This window comes from Alligator sinensis, unplaced genomic scaffold, assembly GCF_000455745.1.
Source record: "Alligator sinensis unplaced genomic scaffold, ASM45574v1 scaffold512_1, whole genome shotgun sequence".
Lineage (NCBI taxonomy): Eukaryota > Metazoa > Chordata > Crocodylia > Alligatoridae > Alligator > Alligator sinensis.
This window is the reverse complement of record NW_005842063.1, coordinates 918,349-941,818: the sequence shown is the minus strand read 5'-3', so window position 1 is coordinate 941,818 and position 23,470 is coordinate 918,349. Positions and strand designations below refer to the sequence as shown.

General features: G+C 54.8%; 1 protein-coding gene across 1 annotated transcript in view; it reads right to left on the bottom strand.

Annotated features, from left to right (window-relative positions):
* The window catches only part of EPHA8 (EPH receptor A8), a 78,413-nt gene that overhangs the window by 15,580 nt on the left and 39,363 nt on the right, over positions 1 to 23,470 (bottom strand). Inside the window, exons 4-5 of the mRNA XM_014519755.2 lie at positions 5,343 to 5,498; positions 3,544 to 3,879 (exon numbers count right to left, since the gene is read on the bottom strand). Coding sequence (XP_014375241.1) covers positions 3,544 to 3,879; positions 5,343 to 5,498 — 492 coding nt within the window. The remainder of the gene's footprint in view (positions 1 to 3,543; positions 3,880 to 5,342; positions 5,499 to 23,470) is intronic.

The following is a 23,470-nucleotide window of genomic DNA, read 5'->3' as shown; positions in this document are numbered from 1 at the left end:
TCAGCAACTGGATTCACCCCCCTGGACAGCGCGAATCTCCCTGGACCCCACGTGCCAACAGTTCTTTGCAACAGAAGAACGGCTCTATTATTTTTCTGCAGTCGAGAAGTGAGTGAAAGCAGAGCTGGCATTTCCTGAGGGGTGCTCTGAGTCTAACGAGGGGTGCCTGGCTCTAAAACATCTGCGAGCCGCTGCTCTACAGGTCTGGCTGGGCTGCGGCACAGGCTCTAAGGAAGCTCTGTCCCTACCAAGTCTGATCAAGCAAGAGCAGATGGAGGGAAGCTCCACATGCAACGTGGTGCACCCCAGGGGACCCTGCGCTCCCCGCTTTCTGTGCTCAGGCCCGTGGCGACATAAACCAGTGGTGTGCAACTCCTCCCCAGATGTTCCTCCTGGTTAGGAAGGATCAGCCGAAGGGCTGTTCCACCCCCGGTGTGTGCCACGAACTGCATTGGTATTACATACATGTGGGGAGCATCCAGACTCACCCTTGTACCTAGTGAGCATGAAAACACCCTAGTGAAAGGAAAGAGCGTGTCCATACTACAGCAACTGCTGTGTAGTTTAAACATATCAGAGCTGGCTCGGGTACGGATAACAGTCAACCCCTGGCAACACAGCTCCGAGCCAGCTGCAAACCGCAGAGGCAGGGAGATGCTCAGGCAGCGAGCCTCTCGGTGATACTGCAGTAGGCTGTTCTTGCCATCTGAACGAGGCAGATCAAGCTGGGCTACCTCCATGGTGCCTTCACGGTGTAGACATACCCCATGGCTATGCAGAAAACAGCCCAGGGCGCGGCAGCACTGTAAACGCGGTTCACACACAAACCATCAGCAGTGACACCGCAACTCTGGGCCATGCCTGAACTCCACCCCGGCATTTCCAGACTCCAGAAACTATCCCGTGATAATCCCCAGTGATAATCCCCTGCAGGGCTCAAGACAAAGTTGCTGAATGAGGCAAGAGGATGGGGGAAGGTGAAAGATGAAGCACTACCTGCGTGGAAGTGCAGTGACAGGCTTCTCTCTAGGCTAGACATCATTGCAAGGATGCACATTTGTCCTTTCCAACAGGAAACCTAAGCTCCAGGTGCAGACAGGATGGGGTCAGTCCTTGTGCTGCCTCCCCTGCTAGCTCCAGTGAATATTCCTTCGACATCGCGTTGAGTCTCTGCTCTCTCGTGTATTCAACTGGACCCCGAGTCCCCGCCTTGCTCAGCGCTGGGGAGTCATCAGGTTGAAAGCTCCCCGCAGGCCAGCAAAGGATTGCTCACATTCATAGCGAGCGAGCTGTTTTGTGCCTTCAATCCCAGGCCTCCTCATTCCCTGCAGGGTTCCTTCGAACCCCGCTGTCTGCCAGAGCCGTGCCGCGGAGCAGGACAGCTGGGATGCTGCACAGATGCTGCCGCTAAACTCCAATTACTACCAAGGTACCTGGCCCTGCTGGTTTCACAGTGCCTGCTCAACACTTAACTTCCAGGAGGGAAGCGACATCAGGAATAGTCCACCTCCCTCCCTCTGTGCAGCCAGCCTACACGGACATCTCCAGAGCGGCCCTCCCAATAGCACAGGAGGGATGCAGCTGATCAGTGTGGGGCCAGGGCCAGGAGGGTGGCAGGGTGGAGATCTACAAGAGAAAGTTTACAACCAACTCCCTGGCTGGGGCTGGACCAGAGCAACTCCTGTGACTGCTCCAGAGCTACCCACAACGGCCCCCCTGAAAAACAGCCCTGCACTGCTCTCCAAACAGTGCTGGGTGGGTGGGAGAGGCAGGCCCCTGCCCTGGGGTGGTGCCTGGATGGACCTGCAGCCAGGTGCCGTCTTCTCCAGGACCCGGGGGACAGCTGGGAAGACCTGTCTGGGATGTGAGGTTGTTTCTCAGCAGGAGATTTGAAAAAATAAGACATGCATGAGAGAGGCTTTCCCTAACAAACGCTGCCGTCACCTGCCAGCGGCCGGCACTGCTAGGAGGTGGAAAGAGAGCACTAGGCAGGGCATGAACTTCTGTCTGGCCCTTTGGGATGGGAGGAGAGGGCTGGGAAGGAGCAGACCTAAAGGTTCGTGCTCCTTAGTGTCACTCGTCTACATGCAAATGCCCTGTGTGCCTGTGCCCCCGGGGCGACAGGGTGCCCCCGCAGCAGGACAGATGGAGGGATAAATGGAGAGGAGGCGGCCTGCGAGGGCTGAGCGAGCTGAGAAGGATGAATCTCTTACTCGCGGAGGTGGGTGTCTGCCAACAGCAGCTCTGCTGCAACCCACACACTGCTCGTGTCCCTCATGCCAGCATCACGAGGGCTAAGGAGATGCGCACAGTCCCGCTGGCCCCATCTGAAGTGGTCTGGGTTATTTCTCACGGACCCGTGTGGAAATTACTGCCGTCTCCATGGGCAAGCCACATCTGCCCACCAGCTCCACACGCAAAGACCAGAGAGGGGTCGTTAGCCAGGTCAGTCTGAAGTCTAGCAGAAGGCAGGGTAGAGGTGCCCCTTATAGACTAACTGAACCAGAGGCTTGTCAGATGAAGTGAGCAGCTGTTCAGGAAAGGGTATGCAGCTCTGATTCAGTTAGTCGATACAGTGCACCTCTGCATTGCCCTCGGTACAAAGACCATGTGCAGGGAGACCCTGGGCTGCCTTCAGCACCAGAGCATTGGCCCTGCAGGCAACTGTTCGGCACTTAATAATAGCATAACAGTTGCTATGTGCTGGGCCAGACCCTCGGTCCACCTGGCCCAGTCTCTGGTGTCACAGGGCAGCAGAGGAGGCTGGAGGGGAGAGTGAACTGGGTCTCACCAGGATTTTTTCCCGTTCCTCTCTCTCGTGCAGCCTCCAGTATTTCAGGTCTAGGAAGCTCCGATGCAGAAGCCGTACCCCTCGCTCCCGTGCTCAATAGCGACTGATGCCCTTTTCCTTTAAGAACATGTCCAAGCCCTTTGTGAATCGGGCTGAACTCTCCCCTGCATTGGGTGGCAACAAGTCCCACGGTTTAATTACGTGTTGCATGAAAAAGAATGACTTTGGGGGTTGGACCCGATGCTCTCACGAGGTCCCTGCCAGCCCTGATGTCTATGCAATCTATAGTGTTCATTTTAAACTGACCCCCCACTTGTTTCACGTTGTGACCCTCGTTCTTGCATTGTGAGAGGCCGTAAATAATAGATCCCTATCGACTTTGTCTTTGCCATTTAGTATTTTGTAAACCCTTCCCAAATATCTTTCCTAAACCAAGCAGGCCTGGTCTCTGTAGTCTTTCCTCACATGGAAACCCCTCCAGACTGCTCATCATCCTTGTTGCCCTGCTCCAGTTCGTCCATCTCCTTGCTGCAGTGCAGGGGCCAGAACTAGGCAGTGTGCAAGGTGTGGACACACTGGATGTACAAAGGGGCACAATGCTATTGTCGGTTCTCTTTACAGTTCCCCTCCTGATCACCCCTAGTTTTGTGCTCGCCTTTGAGGGCTGTTGGCTCTTCGGGAGGAGGCGCAACCGGAGCCGATACCAGAAGACGTGGGCCGCCACGCTGTCTGGCGACGTCCGTTTCTCCTACCTGCCTGGTTCGTAGTGATGTTGGCCACTGCGAATCTCCTGGGCTCCAGGCTGAGGTCGGACACCCCGTTGATGGCCTCCACCCAGAAGGAGTAGTTCGTGTGGGCCATGAGGTTGGTGACGGTGAGGCCCCCCTGCACCAAGCTCATCTGCTGAGGGACGAAGCGGATGCCGTTGCTGCACGTCTCGCACTGGCCCAGGTCCCACGGGCAATGCCTGCAGACCACGTTGTACATGATGTCGGCTCGGCCTCCCTTGTCCAGCGGCGGGCCCCACTCCAGCGTCACCGAAGTGCCGTTCACGCTGGAGATCAGGTTCACGGGAGTAGAGGGGGGGCCTGGAAAGAAAGCAGAGATCCAGGCAGATGGGAAAGGGAAGGGGCTCTGGGAAGTGGCATGGTCCGAAGCCCCCCAGCCCAGGGGCGGCGTGCTCTGCAACGGAGAACAGAGACCGGCAGGGCGGCCAGAGGAAGACGTGCCCTGCGCGTCCGTGGGGGGATATCACTGCGGAGACGCGGGCTGGCCGGAGGGAGACATGCTCTGAAGAGAGAGAGCAGTGATTGAATGGGCAGATCTGAGCGCATGGAAACCGCCTGCCTTCCCCGACATGTCAGCACCTCGCAGTTGATCTGCCGCTTCCAGAGACAGCACAAGCCTGTGCAAGGTACACAGGCTGGGCTGAACGGGAAAGCATTCCCCTTCCTGACACGATGGAGACAAAAGTATATGCTTTAGCACTGGAGACAGGAAAATTAAACAAGAACATCCTTTCAACAGCATCATCAGCACACGCGTGCACACACACACACACACACATTCCCCAGCAACCAGACACATGGATGCACAGACACACACAGCCCTTCCCCAGACACACACACCTCCTCCACAAGCACAAGCAGATACACAAATGCACACATCCCCCAGAAACATGCACACCGCTGGGCACACAGATGTATGCTCTCTCACAGGTACACACAAGCACACACATACGCACCCCAGAAACGCACACCGATAGGTAAAGAGACATGCACACACTCATCCCCCAGAAGCACAAATGCACAGGTATACAAAAAACACTCCCCCCCCCCGAAACCATGTACACACATCACCACACACAGTCATTCCTCAGGGCCACATGCCCAGGCACACAAAAAAACACCCAGAAGCACACATGCACTCCTCCCACAGATGAAGAAGCTCACATGGCAAAGAACCAGGGAGAGAAACTTGCCACTGACAGAGACACAGCCTGCAGGCGCTCAGAGAGCCCGAGACACACGCAGCCGGGGATGCAGCCTGCCCACGCGGATCTACAAATACACATGCACCTGTAGTGATGCAGGCACGTGTTCACACCTCCTCTGCACAGCCACCCAAGGAAAACCCCACGCACACCCCAGGTCACTCGGCATGCAGCCCGCAAGGCCCTGTCCACACTAGGAGAAAGGCACAACAGCTAGCGTGCCCCCCAGCTCCTGCAGGCCAGGCACCCTGCAGCTGTAATGAGTGAGCTAGTTGTTCAGACATGGGGGTGGGCATGCCCCCCTGCTGCCGTAAGCACCTGGCAAAACTCCCACCGACTCCAGCATGTCTAGGAATCGGTTCCTGCAGTTTTTAATGCGTTTCCCCCTGGGCACCAGCACATGCATAGTCTCTTGTTGCACAGAGCGGCTCTCTCCTGCACCCCCACCCCAGTGCTGTCCCCCGGGCACATCTTTATCCAGGCTCTGGCCCCTTCGTGCCCCTCTGCTGTGGGGAAGGCGGGCAATGGCCAGAGCTCGGCTGGGTGGAGGATACTCACGGGTGCAGGCTGCCGACGGAGGGTCCTGTGCTGCCCGGTAGTAGCTGCTGTCGCAGCGGCACACCTGGGCACCCCGGCTCTCCGAGTGGCTGTGCAGGGGGCACTTGGCACACAGCTGGTCGCCGGGGGCTGACTTGTAAAAGCCCAGCTCGCAGGCTGCAAAGAAAGGAAGGGGAAGGGGTGTGAGGGTAGGGCTCAGCGCATGCACACTGGCTTGGTCAACCCCACCAACATGGAGCTGAGCAATCCCAAGGTGACATAGTTTGGCTCCCGACTTCCCCGCTTGCTCTCTCCTCGGGGACCCTCCCTGCTGGAAACACTGGCTGGGTAATAACACACAAGGACTCTGCGACAGTAAAGCTAAACTGACTCGGTATTGATTGAGACAACTGCATACCAGTGCCATAATACTGCAGCCTGTTCGGTCTCCCATTTCTGCAGACGAGCTGGCTCAAGCAACTTGCTTTCACCCTCATTCATCCACACCCTTCCTGTGCTCCCCGCAGGTCCCATGCCAGTGCTATGGTTTTCCTTTCTACAGTTTTTATCCTTGTACCCTGTGACATTTGCTGGTTTTGTGTTGCTCGCATGCCTCATTTCCCAAAGCCAGTGCATGGCTGAAGGTCCTTCTAAATCCCCCTGGTCCTGGCCGTTGCCCAGTATGTTTAGGGAGTAGGGAGCAGGCATCCCCTGCCATCCCATGGTTGTCTTTGGTTTGTCTCCACCACCACCCCCGGTAACCTCTGTCCTGCTGCAGCCTCTCCACTGTGTCGTGGGGCTATTTGGCAGCTGGACCAGATTGGCTCACCTGTGCAAAGGTGCCTCTGCCTTTGGCTGTCCAGCCCACCCCTTCCCGTGTCCCTGGGAGGGCGTATGCCAAGGAGGGACCCCTTCCTCTCTCTTCCTGCAGCAGTGGGCAACAAAGCCATTCTTTTCCCCATTCCCCTTGCGCCGTGGCTACATCTGCCTTTTGTCTTGTCTGCGAGACAGGCACCGGGCCCTGACGCCTGCCTTCTCCATCACCCGTCTCCATCTCCTCCTGGCGTCCTGCAGCTGGAGCTTGTAGGCCGGTCTCTACTAGAGGCTGTCCTGGTTCGGAGCCTTTTTCTGCACGGGGCCGTTCTGCCACACTTGACATCCAGAGGCGTTTCTCTAGGGTTAGATCCGCTGCTCCCAGCAGTCTCGTGGGTGAATTATATGCCCCACGAATGCAAGACCCATCTCTAAGGGATTGCCACATTACACGTGGGCACCGTAATTCTCGGCCCTGTTATGCACGTATCCATCTCCTCGTCTGTGTTTTCGTTCTGGGTAAAAGATCTTCCTCTTGGCTGTCTCCTCCTCTGTGGGCAAAGCGCTCATCAAGCACCGCCGTCATCTTTTCCCCCAGTGAAATAGCAAAAAAAAGTCTCTCTGCATCCTTACCTTGATCCCCCGGAGTCGTTTCCTCTCTGCCTTACACCCAGTTCTGTAAACATGCTCATTTGTGCTTCCCTGGTTGTGCAAAGGTTTTTGTCTGGAAATCCAGCGTTCCCAGGGGCCTGAGTCTTTCCACGTTGCAGTGCCAGTTGTCTCTGCTGAGTTGGTGACGGCTGAGTTGCTAGGTGCCGAGTTGTTTTCCTAGCACTTGCTCTCTTCTTGGCTGTAGGTCTCGTTCAACCCGAGTGCTGCCAACATGCCCAACGTCCCCTTGCTTGGTAATAACATGAGAGGGCTCCGAGCTTGCACAAAAAAGCTGTCTCTTTATTAGAACTACTTGGGGAAGTGCTGCGAAGGCAGGTAGCATTCTCGCTGTCACACACAGGAACTTCTTGGTGTCTCTGTAACAACTGGCAGGTTCCTGGAGGGTTGGGTTGGGAGCTGTAGGGGATGATTTTGGGGGTGATACCAGGAAGCTCCACGCACGGGGGCACTGTGCAACAGCTCTGAGTGCATGATGCACCTCATGGCTGCAAGGAGCAGCAGCAGCAAAGACAGCGCACTTAAATAAGGATCCCGGTTGCTGCAGTCTGAAAAGCGTCCCTTTGTGAACGTGCAGAGCTCGGTGCATGAAACCTCCTCCAGGACTCTCCCCCCGGCCAGCTGCGCTCCCCTCCAAGCTCCGTCAGAAAAGTGCCTGGTCCTCGTTGTTTAAACGCACTGCATTTTCAGATGCGACTAACCTAGCAAAACGGTGATTTTTGGTGCCGTTTCGTGACGTGTATCGAAACAACGCATAACGTGTACGAGCGCCCAGGGCTGGGTCGCCAGGGTAGGAGGTGAAGGAGTGACATGGATCCGTTATGGCACCATCCCCAGTCCCCTTTTCTGCCTTCTCCCACGGCCGCTTTGGGAGGAGTGGAGATGCCCAGGAGCGCCTGAGACCATTCTGGATAAAAAGAGAGGAGTGCGGGGAGAGGGAGAGGGCAGAGACCAACTCAAGGCTGGCTCTGCTTCCTCCCTCGTGCCTCCTGGCTGCTGACCCCTTCTTCTCCCAAAGCTGCTGTCAGCATCTCCTGGCAGCTCCCCAGAGACATCTCAGCTCTGGAGTGAAACGGAGAGAGGAGCTGGGGGTCCAGAGCTGCTGAAGGAGGATCTTCTCCCCCTCAGCACCAGCCACGGCTGCTTCTCCCTTCCCTGCGTGCATTCGTGCACCGCCTGCCCCAGCCCCAGCTCTGAGCGGGCTGCCAAAGAACGACTCTGGCCCAGAGAGCGAGGTCTCCTTCCCTCGTCCCCGATGCCCTCCGGGTGAGCAGAAGCAGGTTACCTGCAGCCCCTCTGTCTTGAGGCATGCTCGGTAGCTGCCCCCAGTGCTTGTCTAGCGGTAATGGCCGCTCATGGTTTCGTCGGGAGTGCTGCGATATTTGCTGGTCCCCGACTGCAGGCGAACCTCGGCTCGCGCTGAAATACAAGGCAGTTTCTGGCTCTCTTGGTTGCAGAGGAAAGCCTAAAATTGGGACCTGAGCATGGTCCCAGCAGGGACGGAGACAGCTTCTTCAATCCCAGGCCATTCCAGGTAGTTTCAGGGAGTGGGGTGATGATTTTGGGAGGTGTAGGTTCGGCCACACTGCTTGGGCACCTACCTCTGGGAGTGCTGGCCTCCAACCTCATTTCCTCGGGGCCAGCCCTGCTTGCCAGTACTCACCTTCTTCTTCAGGACATGGAGAGGCCAATGCTGGTTTGGTGGGCGACCACCCACAGATGCTCCTACAAAGCCAGGCTCTTCCCTCCTAGCCCCGAGAGCGGGGCACCCTCTGCCCCCGGCCAGAGCTGGCTGGAGGACGATGCTTGTCCCCGGGTCTGTGCTTTCTCTCCAAGGCGCTGGAGCTGATCCCCAAATGTTTAATGAGGGGCAGCGAAGTCAGAGCCAGTTTGTCACTGCTTGCGACTCCCATCTATCTGGCGGGTAGGATGGGAACACAGTGCACGACAGATTTTCATTGAGCGGGGATTGTAATCGTTTAGAATTTAATGTTGTAAAGAAATGTTAATTACCTGTGGCAACGAGTCGCATGTATTTGAGATGTAGTCAAGGGGAAAATCGTGCTAAATTACCACTGTTTATGCATATTCCACATCAAGAGCAACAATGCGGGGTGAGCCGAGGCGCGATTAGCTGTGGTTGGTGTGAGCACACGATGGTGTCTGGACTGGGGACATGTCAGACATTGGGCCTTATCCATCAGAGCAGCTTTTCATGGGCCCAAAGCAGCTGGAGCAGCCCGGGGAGTCTTGGACCAGACCCGTGCTGGAGCTAGAGGGCTCCGGTGCCAGGACAGGGGTCTGAGTCCAAACTCGAGCCTGTCCCAATGCTTTGCCAGGCATGTGGGAAAATGCTGGCGCCAGGCTGGGCTAGGCTTGAACCTGGGGTGCCGGATGGTATAAATTTTGCTGTGTTTCATATTTCCCCCAGGTGTAGAGGGATGTCTTCCTGCCGTGGGAGATCACAGAGCGGGGTGGGGAGCTGTGCCTGTTAGGACTGGCATGTCTAATTCTCACTCCTCTGTCTGTGGGCCTAGCAGGCCCCCGACATCAAGAGGAACAAGCATTTAACAAGCCAGGAGAGAGCTGGCCGTGGAGAGGAGTCTTCCAGAACTGAACAGACAGGAAGAAAGAGGGCTCTGCCACCCTCACCCTGACCCCCACAGGAAGCAATGGGATGAGATCCCAACCCCCCCTTGGAGGATTCAGCCAAGGGACAGGTCCAGAGCAAACGTTTCTTGCTCTGTTCAGTCTAGCTGCATGTTTCCGTCTGCCAGGAGAGCTCTTTCCAGAGTCACCTAGGACAGGATGGGATTTATTACTTACTTCGCTGTATTTAAATCCCACTGGGCTGTGTGCCGGGGTGCACACAGCCACGTGCAAACCCCACCTGCCAAATAAATGACCAATAGTCCCCACTTCTCCACCTGGGCTCCCTTTCTGGAATGATAATGGCTCCTACGTGACTCACTCCCTCCTGCCTTGCCCTCAAAGCCTGGGTGCACGGGCAGGCCTAGCAATGTTTCCTGGGATCCACGGGCTGGGTTGGACTTCAGCCTGGTTCATGCACTGAGGAAATCTGCCATGGGAGGGCAGAGGCCAAGCCAGCACTCACTGGGGCCAGGACCTTGCATTGAATGCCAAATTTCTAGGCAGTCTTAGGGTTCGAGGAGCTGATGCGCCCCAGATCTCGGCTGTGGCGGTCCATCAGCATCCCCACCCAGCTTTGTCGGGGCACTGCTTGTGCCCCCGGCGAGGCCTGCGGTCTGATCGCTGCCTAGGACAGCAAGCTGCAAACCTCGAACCAACGTCTCGGATTATTTATCCGAAGCAAAGGCCAGCTGCAGTTACAGCCCCTCATTGTGAAAACCGTGTCACCAATCACATGCACGCACGCACACGCACGGAGCATGCACAGCTTAACGCGCATAGGAAAATTCCAGCTCCAAGCATTTCTGGCTGTCCCTCAAAGCATACCCGCACCCCAAAATGCCATCTTGTTTAGGTAGGTCCCCAGTTATGATACGTGCTCATCGTGGTTCCTCCCACGTGGCCCCTGTTGCTGTGAGTGGCACCAGTGGCACTTGGGTCCTCTCTGCCCACCCTTCCCTATCGCATCAGCTCCAGGCTCCTCGTCACAGCCCCTGCAGGCACCAGGCAGCCCCCCGGAGCTGACAGTCTTCTATCAATAAACAGAAAGTGTGGGAAGGGCTCTGCCAAGCCATCTGTAGCTTGGTCCATTTGTTTCCCTCCCTCTCCATCCTCTGGGGACAGAATAACATCTGCTAATAAGCTGGCAGGATAGCAGAAATGATAGATGAACCTGTCAAGGAAACGATAGCCAAGAATGAGCCACTCTGCAGTGTCCAAGTTGGTGTTTGGGGGTAGCGCTCTGCATATGGCAGCAATTTGGGGAGAAGGAGAAGCTCCTTTCAGTCTCTGGATGTGGAGCAAGAGCTTGGGGCTGGACTCTGTCTCGCCTCATTTCTCCTGCAGAAGCATCCCAGACAGGTGTGTGCAGGAGCGAAGGGCATAGCTGGGTGACAAGGAGTAGAAAGGACACCGGGCTCGGCTCTGGGAGCTGGTTTCATGGACTCTTTCATTTACTGGTCAGTCAACAAAGCAGCAAGTGCTGCAAATCAGCAATGGATGGAAGGGGAAACACGGCCCATTTCTGGGCACCCGTGGGTACCAAAGGCACATGCCAGCAGCCAGAACTGGGCAGCGTTCCCAGGAGACAGTTCTTCCAAGGATAACGATGGCATCGGGGAGTGTTTCTAGTGACGATCTCAGCCCTGGCTGGGTTTGACAGTGAAAACCAAGTGGCACCAAAGCCTTGCCTCTCCCACTGGACTCCAAGGGCTCCATAATCACAAGAATCGTGTCAGGGAGACCGACATGGAAATAAGCCACGTGGGTGTCAGCAGCTAGGATGAAATCTGGGTTGTGGGGGGTCCCGACAGCAGTGGGTGGCAGCCGTCAGTGCTAGGTGCTCTCCAGGCTTTGCACCTCCAGTAGCCCAAGTGTTGATGTCCGATCCATGCATGTGGCTACTCTCACCCCTTTGCTCTTTGGCCACCAGCTGCTTCTGGTTCCCGTGACCTGTGCAGCTGACCGTCACCTCTCTCAAGCGGAGATGTCACCACAGCCCGAGGGCCTCCACCACAAGGGCTTGTTACACTGCAGCTTCACAGCTGCCACCCCTATCCCTTGCTCACGGTCCCACAGCCAAGTACGGCTGCAAGGGCCGAGCTGCTTGCCAGCCCTCCCACAGGCGTACGTGGCTTCTGGGCACCTCTGAATTGGACGCGAGAGGCTGGTATCGGTGCAAGGCCAGCCCTGTGCAACCACTTGGCCTCCACAAGCTTCCTTCACCAACGTTGTTCCCAAAACCGCTGCAGCCAGCAGCCCCGCTTCCACTGCACGCAGTGGCCACAGCCTTCCCCTGCCGGTCATCTGGATGGTGCCCTCCGACTGCTGTGCGTTGCTGCCCTGCCTGCTCCCCTGCTTCAAACCAGTCCCCTCTCCTGTCACTCCTGCCTCGCACCGGTGCACCTCCCGGTCCCTCTCCTCCAAGAAATGCAGCCAGGAGGCAGGCGCCTGCGCCCCGGCCTGGGCACAGCTGTGCACAGCATCGTTCACCTGCTACCCAGGCTTCAGGCATCACCCCCGGCCCAAAAGCCACGGGATAGTCAGACCCAGAGAAACACTGCGACTCCTACCTCCTATACCGCATCCGCTCGGTTTAAGTTGGGAGTCTGTGTTTACTATTGTACGGTGGATAGCCAGCCAAGTGTACAGGCCTATAACAAGCGGGAGCATCTATTGTGTGTCCTCGTGGGCCTTATGGCAGCAGGGAGAGGCACCATTGCCATTAAAAAAAGGATAATGGAGAATTTGCTCCCGTGCGAGCTTGGCAAAGCTTAGGAAGCCCTGCGTGTGGGATTGCCAGCCAGTGACATGTGTGCACAGAAAGGGCATCCAGCACAGCTGCCTGCCAAGCAGACAGCTTTCACAGCCCACCGGTGGAAAAGATTGGGTCCCGGAGGGCCCTGTGCTAGCAGCCATGAATGAATGGAGAAGCGGTTTGTTTTTCGTAGGGTGTAAACGGAGGCCATTGCAGCACAGCCGGGCTGTGGCCCAGCCTGAACTGTATGGCCACCGGCTGTGTCCTCAAGTGGAAGGGAGAGGCCTGGAGCACATGTCCTTTTTTTCCCCTGTTGTGAGTTTAGTGCTGGCAGAAGTTGCAGGGTTTGCAGCTCCCGCAAAACAAAACCCCTTTAACCACAGCCCAGGCAAGGCTTCCCCTGCTGCAACGCCCCGCTGCCACGCACGGTCAACAGTCAGCGTTCCTGCCCATCCGCTTTGGGGGCTTTCAACAAGGGGGCCGCAATGACGTGGGAGGCGTCTGCTTTTGTGACAGCCAAGTCATGGTCTGCTCATCTGTGAGCCAAACTAAACCACGTCCAAGCAGTTTTACTTTAATGCATCAGAAAGCCTTTTAAAGCATCTGGAAAACCTGCTCGTGCAAACAGTCGCACCGTTGCAATGCAAGAAAGGGCAAAAAACGTGGCATGTACAAAGGCCCGTGGTGACTGTCTGGGGCTGGTGACTTTCCAAAGGTCCTTCTCTGTTTTTCCCCTGTGCTCAGTTAGACCATAAAAGACCCTCGTCTCATAGCTCCCCAGCCTCTCCCACAGCTGGCATCACCGTGTGCCAGGCTGCACTCACCTTGCCTGGATGCAAGCGATGGACAGGCGCAGGGCAGGGGAGACCCACACGCAGAAGGTCCAAAATGGATAAGAGCCAGACAGAAAGTTATAGCCAAAGAATAATTATGGCAGGAAATCATTTTTCGTTAAAAAAATAAATAAACGTCATGGAAAAAATCCCATATTTTGTATTTTGTAGGGGAAAAAATCAGAACCCCTGACCCCTCAACAAGTCCATTCAGAATGTGAGATTTTGGTTAAAGGAAAAAAAAATCTAATTTGCAGAAGTTTCTGACCCCTCACATAAAAACTGGTTTATAAAATCATGATGTTTTTACTCAAAAAAAACCCCAGACAACTTTCACGAACAAGGTTTTTAAACCTAGTATTGTTACTTAAACCTGATATTTCTTTTTACTGGCAACGGGTTAAGAAACACCAAAACAAAGTCACCAAGCTTTTGACAAGTAAAATCCACCCCAATTTTGCTCAGTTGACCATCAAAACCAGTGTTTTGGGTGGGCCAGAGGAGCCCACGGTGTGAGGCGCTCTCTCCGCTCCCAGCTTCATCCCACAGCCCACAACTTCCAGGCACGAGATCAGTCGTGGCCTCCCTGGCTCCTAGCCCTGGTGCTTTGGCATCGTCAGTACTTAGCCTGAGGCTTCACAAACCATGACGCAAGTGACCCCCCACATCATTTTGGGGTACCACGGTGTATGCCGTTCATTTCTGAGGGCACCAGGAGCTACTTGCAGCTGCCTCTCTCTGTCCTGGAGGTTTCCAGGCAGTCCTGGCCCTTGGCGTGGGGGGAGCGGGCCGAGCTACGCTCTGTCGAGAGTCATGAAGTCCTCTCGTTCACTGGAAACCCGAGGCCAGTTCAAAATCCGCGGAGGGGCTCAGCTCCAAATCCCTTGTGCTACGGGCACATTGCAGCATGTGCGGGAGATGAATGGAGTCCCTGAGGCAGACCCAGCAAAGAGCCGGCCCTTGCCAGGGAGCCAGGGCCAGGCTATTGAGCTCGGTGATCAAAGGGCACTGGTAATGCTAGCAGTGTGGGGCTGGGAAGACAAGGACCAAAGCCTTGAAACTGGAAACAAAACCCACTCATCTCCATTTTCCAGGCCCTTCCTGTCCTCTCCGCGGCCTCCCCAGCATCTCTCTGCTGCTGTCGAGCTAACCTCCGCTCTGCCAGCGACACCAGCCATCACCACTTCGGGTTTACATTTTCCAGCCAGCACTTCCATGCCTTCCCCCTCGTATATCCTGCACACATGTGCATGCCTCCTAGCCCTCCAGATCCTGTTTCAGGCCCTCCTTTGCCAAGGTACCTCTGCAAAACAGCCTGGCCGGCCAGCCAGAGCTGTAGACACAGCCCACCCTCCGAGCAGGGCTTTCTCGGTGTCACCTCCTGTTCTCCTCTCTTTCCAAACCCGCCTGATGCCTCTAGTCTTGGAGTCCTAGAAGCTCCTTTTGTTCCTCACTCTGCTGATTTTTCCTTTCAATTATCATTTACTCATTTTGCAATAGCACCTCAGAGCCTCGCTCATAGACCAGGTCCCTGTTGTCGGAGCAATGTCTCGGACAGCGAGGGCTGGGGGAGAGCGGCTGGTTTAGTGTGGGTCCAGCAGGGCTCGTACCATGCGACCAACCCAGCAGGGGTTGCGATGCACGGGCCACCTTCCCCGCAGACTCCAGCCCCCAAGGCACAGCGGAGGGAGGAAGAGGATGGGCGCAGCAGACTTCTCTGCCGGCCACTTCCAAGTGCAAGCGGGGACGCGGCCCGGTGAACGCGACAGGGAGCGACGCGGTGGCAGAAGGATCAGGCGGCCTTTGAAGAGCATCCAGGCAGAGGAAGGAGAGGAGGGAGCTGCGTTTCCCATGCCGCGAAGGGAACAATAACCACCTTCTTACCATGAAACAGGAAACTCTCCAAAGAGGCGGCGAGCGGCAGCGCGGCCCGGGCAGAGAGAGCGCTGAAAGGGCCGATGACATCTCGCCAACCAGCAGCAGAAGTTTCCCGTTCCCAACCTGCTACCTTTGATCTGCCTCACTGGGGACGCGCGCGGGAAGCCTCGGTGCTGTTTCTACAGACGCCCTGTGTTGCAGCCCAGCTGCTCGTGCTTGGAGGCACAGGATGGGCTGGGGCTGGAGTGTAGCAAAAAAAGCCTCAGAGGGTTTATAGGGCATTGCACTGACGTGGCCCTGCACACCTGGCGGATGTGACCCGTCTCCTCCTTTTTACAAAGAACGTCTTAGTTCTCTATTCAACTTCTGCCCATTTCTTTATGCAATTCAATATTTCTCTTTTCCAAAGGAGTGTGCATAAATCCCAATTTGTTTCACACCGCTACCTGCTGTCAGCCTCTTCCAGAAGGGGAAGGCTCTTGTTTTCATGCTCTTACTTAGGGAAAGTAGGGCCTGCGATGCAAGGGTGCTGGGAGTCTGCACTGCCTCCTGGGTGGTGCCTTGTTCAGCCCTGCATGTTACAAGCTTCAACTTGAGTTAAAACTGGGCAAAAACAGAGGAAGTGTCCGGTGGAGGGCTGGTCATTGGCATCGCTGCCTGTCCCTTGCTTTCCCTCCTTCCTACCAGCCCAACGTGCTGTGCAAACCTGGATGCAGTTAATCAGAGAATCCTAGAAAATGAGGGTTGGAAGGGACCTCAGGAAATCACATCTAGTCCAACCCTAACTAGACCATCCCAGCCAGGGCTTGGTCTAGCAGGGACTTAAAAACCTTCAAGGATGGCGACTCCAGCACCTCTCTGGGTAACCTGTTCTGGTGTTCATCTTTGGCAACCCAGAGAGCGGGGACACGTTCACCACCCCCTTGTGCACGGGGGATGAGGCTGGAGCCCTCCGTCTATTAGGCAGCAGCTTCCCTCCTGCATTGCCCTCCAGCCTTTTTTTCCAGTGACTATATTAAACGTGAAGGGTAGAGACTCATCCTCAAAAGGCTGATGGGCAAGGGACTAGTGTGGTTGTGGTGGTGGGGGGGATTAGCCTGCTAGGCTAGCAAGTAAGAGGGGCGGTTGCAAATCCCCTTAGGGGGAGAGAGGCTAGAAGCTGGCTCCCTAGGGGTCTGCCCTAACTGCCCAGCTCTGAGAGCTAATATATGGGACAACCTTCCTCCTCCATCTTTCTGTGGGGACTTGCACCCAGGTGCACCCACACACAGCCACCTCTGTGCGCTTGGTTAGGAGCCTGGTCCTAGAACGGGCATCAGCACATCTTGCAAACAACGTCTAAAAAGTCACCGCACCCCAGGAGGCAGCGATCTCTGCCTCCCATCGAGGAGGAGCAGTACAACTGCGTATTGCTCACCGTACCCATTTGCTCAACCGGTGTCCTCCATAGTCCTGAGACCAGAACCCCAGAGGCCAGGACGGCTTCTCAGTCAGGAAAACCCTGGTTCAAACCCCCTAGATCTGAACTCCCAAATCTAGTTAAGGTCTTCACGTGGCAACAACAAACCTGACTGTCAGATCCGCGGCATGACCTGGGTCCCTTCGCTGAAGGGAACCAGGCATTTGAATCAAACCTGGAGAAATGGTTATTCCAGCACAGCGGAGTCGCACACATAATAAAACCTCCTTCACTCTGCCCCAGATGCATGCCGGTCTCTTGTCAGAAACCTAAACCTAAGTGCAACATGGCAGCCACAAGAAAAGATGCACATGTGGAAATATGTTCTGCTTAATGACACAAAAGGCCCAAATTGAACTTCACAGCTAAGATGCCCCCAGGTTATCCAGTGCTCCTGTTAAAGAGGAGCCACAGCTCCTTGCATTTAATAGCCATTAAAACTGAGAGTGGTGGGGAAGTTTCTGCATGATTGGGAACAGTCCTGCCATGCAGCACACACAGTCAAACTGTTGCTAGCCATTGTTTTTTGTCGACTACGGTTCCAGGGGGCTGTCCTGAAATGCAGGCACCTCTGATGCCAAAAGGGATTGCAGAAGCGCAAGTTGAACTCGAAGGCTCGATGTGGGCCAGCTGTATTCAGGTTGTCACGCAAGGGGAAGCAGAATCTCATTTTACTGCCTTAGGGGTGCAAACGCCGTGCAAATGCTGCTTCAATATCTTGCTGGTGATACCCATTTGTTTCCCGTGGCTAGAGTACGATTCCTTCAACCGTTCTCTTCCTTGCTTTCCAATAGATCACTGAAGACATGGTTTTAAGTAAATGAGATGGGCCACATCGCTGGATAATTCAATTAAAGGACGGAGTAGCGCTAGCTAAGAACAGGTCCCGTGGAGCCCTGCCTATTTCAAAGTGCACCTGACAAGCTCACGGTGCTGAAGCAGCCGTGCATGCACAGCGCACCCCTCCTGCAATCCAGATGAGATCTTCGGCAAAGCCGGGATCAGGCCCCTGAATTCTTGATTCGTCAGATCAGCTGGATTCACCGGGCCGTGAGACCCCTTAGCTAATGCACAGAGCCTGTACGTCTCAGGGAGTTTGCAAACCCAGGGCTGTCCACCTGCCAAGCCCCTTGGGGCTGCACCAGGCTCACCGCACAGACACTTCCCCTGGTTCTGCTCCGGTTCCTCATCCTTGGCTCCCCTGCTCCCCATGCCCAGCTCCTGTTCAGCCCACACCCTTGCCTTGGCCCTCGGCTCTTGGACATCCCTTACTCCTGAACCCGGACACCCACTCCCGTTTTGTAACGTGTCCGTCAGCAACACGTAACGCGTGCAAGCGCCCGTAGCAGCGTGTAGCAAGGAGGGGTCAGCACTGCTTGCCTGGACTTTACAGCTGACCAAAATGAACATAGCGAGTGGGACCAGCTGGCATATAACAGTCTCCCACTGGTTTGGGATGCTGGGGGTGCCTTGTGGAAAATGGGATTCTGCCCCCCCCCCCCCCCCCCAGCTAGTGGGAGTCAAGGGCAGGGAGAAGGAAGCAGCATCTCACCAGACCCTACATGCCTTTCCCAGTGAAAAGCAGCCCTAGTCACTTCTGAAGCCAGCGATGCAAATAGCTTCCATGGCCAGGCTTGCTTGTCTCCAGTGGGATTACTGGTGGACACCTGTGCCTAGGTTTCAGAGAACATTTGGACATGTCACTGCTCCTGCCTGGAAGACATTTAAAGCCTTGTGAAGAGAATGTTAATAGAAATGTTTCCATCATGCATATAGTTACGAGAGAAACAGCACGCCACGCAGGGTAAGCACATGGGTGCGGAGCTGGAGGACATGTGGCAGGTTCCTAGGCCGTGCACTGAACGTACAGCGTGCGTTTTGCAACGTGAAACTCTCACTCCGGTACCTCTTCAAGATTGCACAGTAATGCTAATTTGTCCATCAGACTGAAGGACTCGAGGAAACACCAGACGCTGCAAAGATTTCCAACAGAAGACCCTTTAAAAGTTCAAATGAAACTTAACCTCGCATTTTGGAAGGCACGAGGGGTGGGCGTTCTGCTTCGTGTGCGTCAGGAAAAAAGCTTCTCCCTTATCTTCTCGCAGCCACCTGTCTGGTTGCCTGTCCCCCCATGTGGTGAATGAAGCCGTGGCCCTATAGAGTACACAGCACGTGCACAGAGAGTCTAGAAGTGGTGACTGTCCTTTGCCCTGAGAAAGGACAGTCTGCAAAATCCGCTGCTATGGCCAGCACGTGCAGAAGTCAGGCCTGAGCTAAAAAGATCATTCCCAACTCAGAGAAATGAACGCCCCTGCAATCTCATCTCGTCATTTATACAAAAGCTACCCAGAAAATCAGACTCTGCAATGTCCTAGAAAGGTCCCACAAACCCCAGATGCCCTATGAGGCAGTGCCGGTGCTGTTTGCCAGGTGCTCTGAACGTGCACCGTGACATTGAAAAAGGACATTCAAGGTTTCTTCGTCACTCTCCCAGGTCAGAAACCGAGCACCTCGGTGTCTGTATGTGCTCCCCCCACTCACGGGAGCTCCCCCAGGAGAGCTTTCCAAGGCACCACCGTGCTACGCCCGCGCTTGCAGCGCTAGCAGGTGCTGCGGCACCTGGAGTAGCACGGTGGTGCCTTTCCACCACGCTGCACAGATCTGGTCCCCCCTCTGCCCCACCATTTGGATCCAACATTGATTTTTCTCTACTGACTTTGCTAAAAACGTCTATGGATTCAAAGCTGTGTTCACAAGCATCTAATTACCAGGCTGGGTATTTTCTCCTCTTAATTAGCAATGCTGTGGCGCTTTAATTGCTCGATTAAGGTTGCCCACAAGGAAGGTTTAAGGTACATTAAATTTGTTGATTGTTTCATCAGCATGAATCCCTCTGACTGGAAAAAATGAACTGGCTTCCACACTGTTAGCCAGACTTCCCAAACCCGTTGCAAACAGCCCCTGCCTGGAGGGGCACTGGAGAGCCCAGCTGGCACTGGGGAAGTCTGGGGACCTGTGCAAGAAGGGCCCGGGGGCTTCCTGAGGCCGGCCATAAGAGCCTCGCACGCTATCGAGGGAGAAGACATGTCAGGACACCTTCTCTGCCCCCTCCCTTGGAGGGTGAAGGCTTCACATGCTAATTCTCAGCCCAGGGTCAGTCCTAATTTGCCAAAGTCCTTCACTCCGCACGCTCCCGACTCTGTAACCCGTTCAGCCCTGGTTGCAGCCCTCTGGTAACAGCAACGCACGGGGAATGGTGGCCGCTCTACCTACGAGCACCTGTGTTGAGATGCAAACAAGCTGGCGTGGGTGTGAGCAGAAATATTCATTGACTGCTACGCCTTGCTCATTAGTCTCTGGTCTGAGAGCAGAGACAACGAATGTCATGCGTTTTGGGTGAACGATTGGTTCACAACTGATGCCCGACCAGTTCTTGGCTGAAATGCGCATCTCCAAACTCCCCAGTGCAAAGGCAGCAAGAAAAAAAATGCAGTTGCGGAAACTGGAGAAAGCCAATAAAGCAGCGCTACTCCCAACGTTATTCCCCATGCATAGGGCAACTAGCTCCAATCCTGAAGGCTTCACATCTTGTGCCCCTCTTTCTTCTGCTTTGCCCTCTCCTATTTATGTGTTTAAACAGACACTTCCCCACGGACGCTGGGGAGCTGGGCACTTCCACGGCTAGTGTGCTGCCTGAATAAATGGATTTGTGTTAGCTCCCAGACTGCGGGGCCTCTGATTTGCAGTCATCTGACTATATTCCCAGCAGACAGAACTGATTATCTACATGCGCATAACTCACTATCAGCTAAACAGATTTTAACCCAACTTTCCAGAATAGCTCATTTATAGTTTGTGACCAGCCACAACAAAAAACCCCAAAACAGGCCCCACTGTTATTTCTGAGAAAGGTATGAACCACAGGGAAGAAAACTGGGGATGGACTGAGCCCGTCCACCCTAGCGACAGAGCTCGCCGCCCCTCTGCACGCGTGTCCGGGCTCTGCACAGTCGTGACTTGAATGTGCATCCTCCCTCGACAGGTAAACCAGCCCAACATCATCGCCAGGTTATTCTCAACCTGTGTGAGGAGCCCATACTGCTCCTGACACATCCTGCCACTGGCCCCGGCTCAACCTCGCTCCATCTCGCAGGGAGGGATGCTTTCTCACCACGGGTCCTGTGTCTGGTGCTGCTAGGAGACCCCAAGAGCGGCCCTTTCCTCCCACCTGACATACAGGGGTGGGAGCTCTTCCTCTCCAATGCTCCCGCTGCTAAAGGGAACCCAAAACCTGGACTCCGAGGGAGAGAGAAGAAAGCCGTTCGGGTGGCCTGGGGAATGGCACGTTATAGGCCCAAACGCTCACCCAGCATCTCTCCCAGCTCCAGAGTTAGCCCAATAAAGACTGTTACCAAACAAATCCTGCTTCTTCTGAGTTTTGGCAGCTGTCAGAGTTAATCGTGCAGTGATTCTCACTTTCTTATTTCTCACAAAAGGTTCAGGAGACCAAACTGACTGGGCTGCACCGGAGACGCAAGGGAGAGGCCGCCGTTCGGGTGCCTTGTGCTGCCGGAGCTACTCCAAGGGAGAGAGCTCAGTCTCGCGTTTTAATGTTTTATGTACACTTCTCTTGCTTACAACTAGGCCAGTCACATATTCCAGATAGCTGCTAACACCCTGACCGTCACCACCCCCACCTAGTCCCTCATTTCATTTTAAACCAAGCACTTGAGAAGCTCAGCAGGCTTAGACCCACCTCACGGTAACCAGGTCCTGGTGCATAGCACTCGCTGCCGTTACACACAGCAAAGACAAGGCTCTTGGCTGGCACTGGGCTCCTTCCTGATCAGCAAAGTCACCGGTTTTTGGTCATCTGCATGACATTTTTGACACTTTCCGGCAGGAATTTTATTCCTGTCGGCAACAAGGGAGTCACAGACTGGGCGTGCACCGCACATCTGCCCAGCTGCATACAGCCAACGGGGAGGCGCATGGCATCCAATGCCCCGAAACAAAGTCAGTATCGATGGTTTTATATGTAGATGGTTTGATGTTTCCTTGCTGCTTTCATCTCAACAGCATGACAGAAATGTGAGAGGCCACAGTGAGAGGTCAAGAGAACAGCAGGGGTGGAGATGGGCTTTGCTGCTAGGGAGCTGAGCTAGGCTGGTTTGGGACGGGGACTCCTAAGAGGCAACGTGGGAGAGGTCTCAAAACGGACTTGGTCACCAGTGAGAAACCACACGCGCCGCTTCCCAGAGCACTGGACAGGGCAGGCACCAACCACCGCGCAAAGGCAGAGATGTGCTCTTCAGACTCAACCTGGCCTTCACTGGTGTCTGTGGCCAAGTTCCCACTGAAGTCCATGACAGACTCCCATTGCCTGGGGAGGCAAGGGTATGTAACAGCACGAGGCAATCAACGGGCGGTCAAAATGGCTTTCAGCAGCAAGGCAGCACCTCCAGCAGCGACCTGTGCTGTATGTCAGTGGGAACTGGAGGGCAGGTGTGTGCTGGGGCCTGGGGACTACACCGGGCCTGGGCCCCCCGTTCCCAGATGCCACTGCCGAGCCCTTCCCACCCCCCAGGGCTGAAAGGCTCCTACAGGCTTTGGCCATGATCCGCTTTCCTAAACTGTCTTCCATCACTTTGTCAGGTACTTAGAAAAATGAACATTAAAAATGGGGAAAAAACACCCTCCACTATTCAAACATCTTTAGCTTTGATAAATAAGGCGTCTGGCTGTGAAGGCAAAAGGAAATTAATTTGGAATCACATTTTAAACACTGCCATAAAGGCAAAGTATCTCCTCTTTAATTTTTTTTCCCCAACCAAAAATGAATTTCCTTGATATTTATAGAAAGATTATTAGGGCCACAAGGAGTGATTTATATCGTCTCATCCCAGTGACGGAGAATGAAAAATTACTGGGGCAACAGCCACTGGAGTCTTGCTCTTGTCCGCCTGACAATTAAAACGGCTAATTTCCAATTCCGACAGATCCACTCGGGTTATAAATCTTTCCAGAAAGGCACTTTTCACGATGAAAAATGAATTCAGTACCGATCAAGCACAAGAAGCGTAGGTCCAGAGATTTGTATCTGTTTGCTTTCGTGTGTAAATATATACTCTGGCTACACACCCACCCGCCGCAGCAGACGCCGGTACTGGCTTGAACGAGCACCTGATCGACGAACTTACTGCCCATACTTTCACGATGAGGGGGGGTGAGCAAGGAGGTGGACTTTGATCCCTCTATTTGGGAGGTCGTCAGGGTGCGCCATCACATTTCAGACTCAAATAGCCTTTGGAGCCATGTTCTGCACGTCTACATCTTTGTCATAAACTGTCTCCGTCTCGCCAGCTAAATATTAACTTGGGTGTTCATCCAGAGGGCAATAAATGAAGTGATGGCAGGGTTTCCTTTCTGGGAGCCCCATGCAGAGGGTTTGCATGGGGTTATCATTTCTCACAAGACAACCGGACTAACACGTCATTATAATGCAGTAGGAGCTGCTGAGCAGCTCGGGCCTCCTACGACTACGGTTTGCACTGACGCACCGCCACGTCTAACCTGATCACAGAGTTTCTGGGGCTAGCGGGAAGACGCTGACGTTTCTACGGTGAGAGAGATCCCAAGTCAGAGGTTGGGGGAAGAGTCCAGGAGAAGGAAGGCTGCAAGGGCTGGACAGGGAAACAACCACGACATCCCCTTCAGCAGATGAGCGATTGCTGCTGTGGACCAAGTGCTCCTCGTACAGCTGCCGAGGTCTGGAGTAAAGCGCTCTGACCAGATGTGCGGTCCTGGACAGCCATAAGGACCGCTGGCTGTGCGGACGTAGGGAGTGGGGACAGACTCTCCTACCTCTGCCAAGTTTGGGAGTCTTTGCTGGTCCCTGCAGGCTGGGCCTTGCTTCAAGGACCGCACGCCCACGTACGGACCTGACACTGGAGCTGCGCTGCCTGCTTTCAGTTTGGACCGCTGAGTTATTTTGAGAACAACAGAGACAAAAGCGACCTTCTGACTGCTGCAGCGTTTTCCACACCAGGTTTGGCTCCAGGCCCTCTGTGGAGCTCTTTGCTAAAGGCAG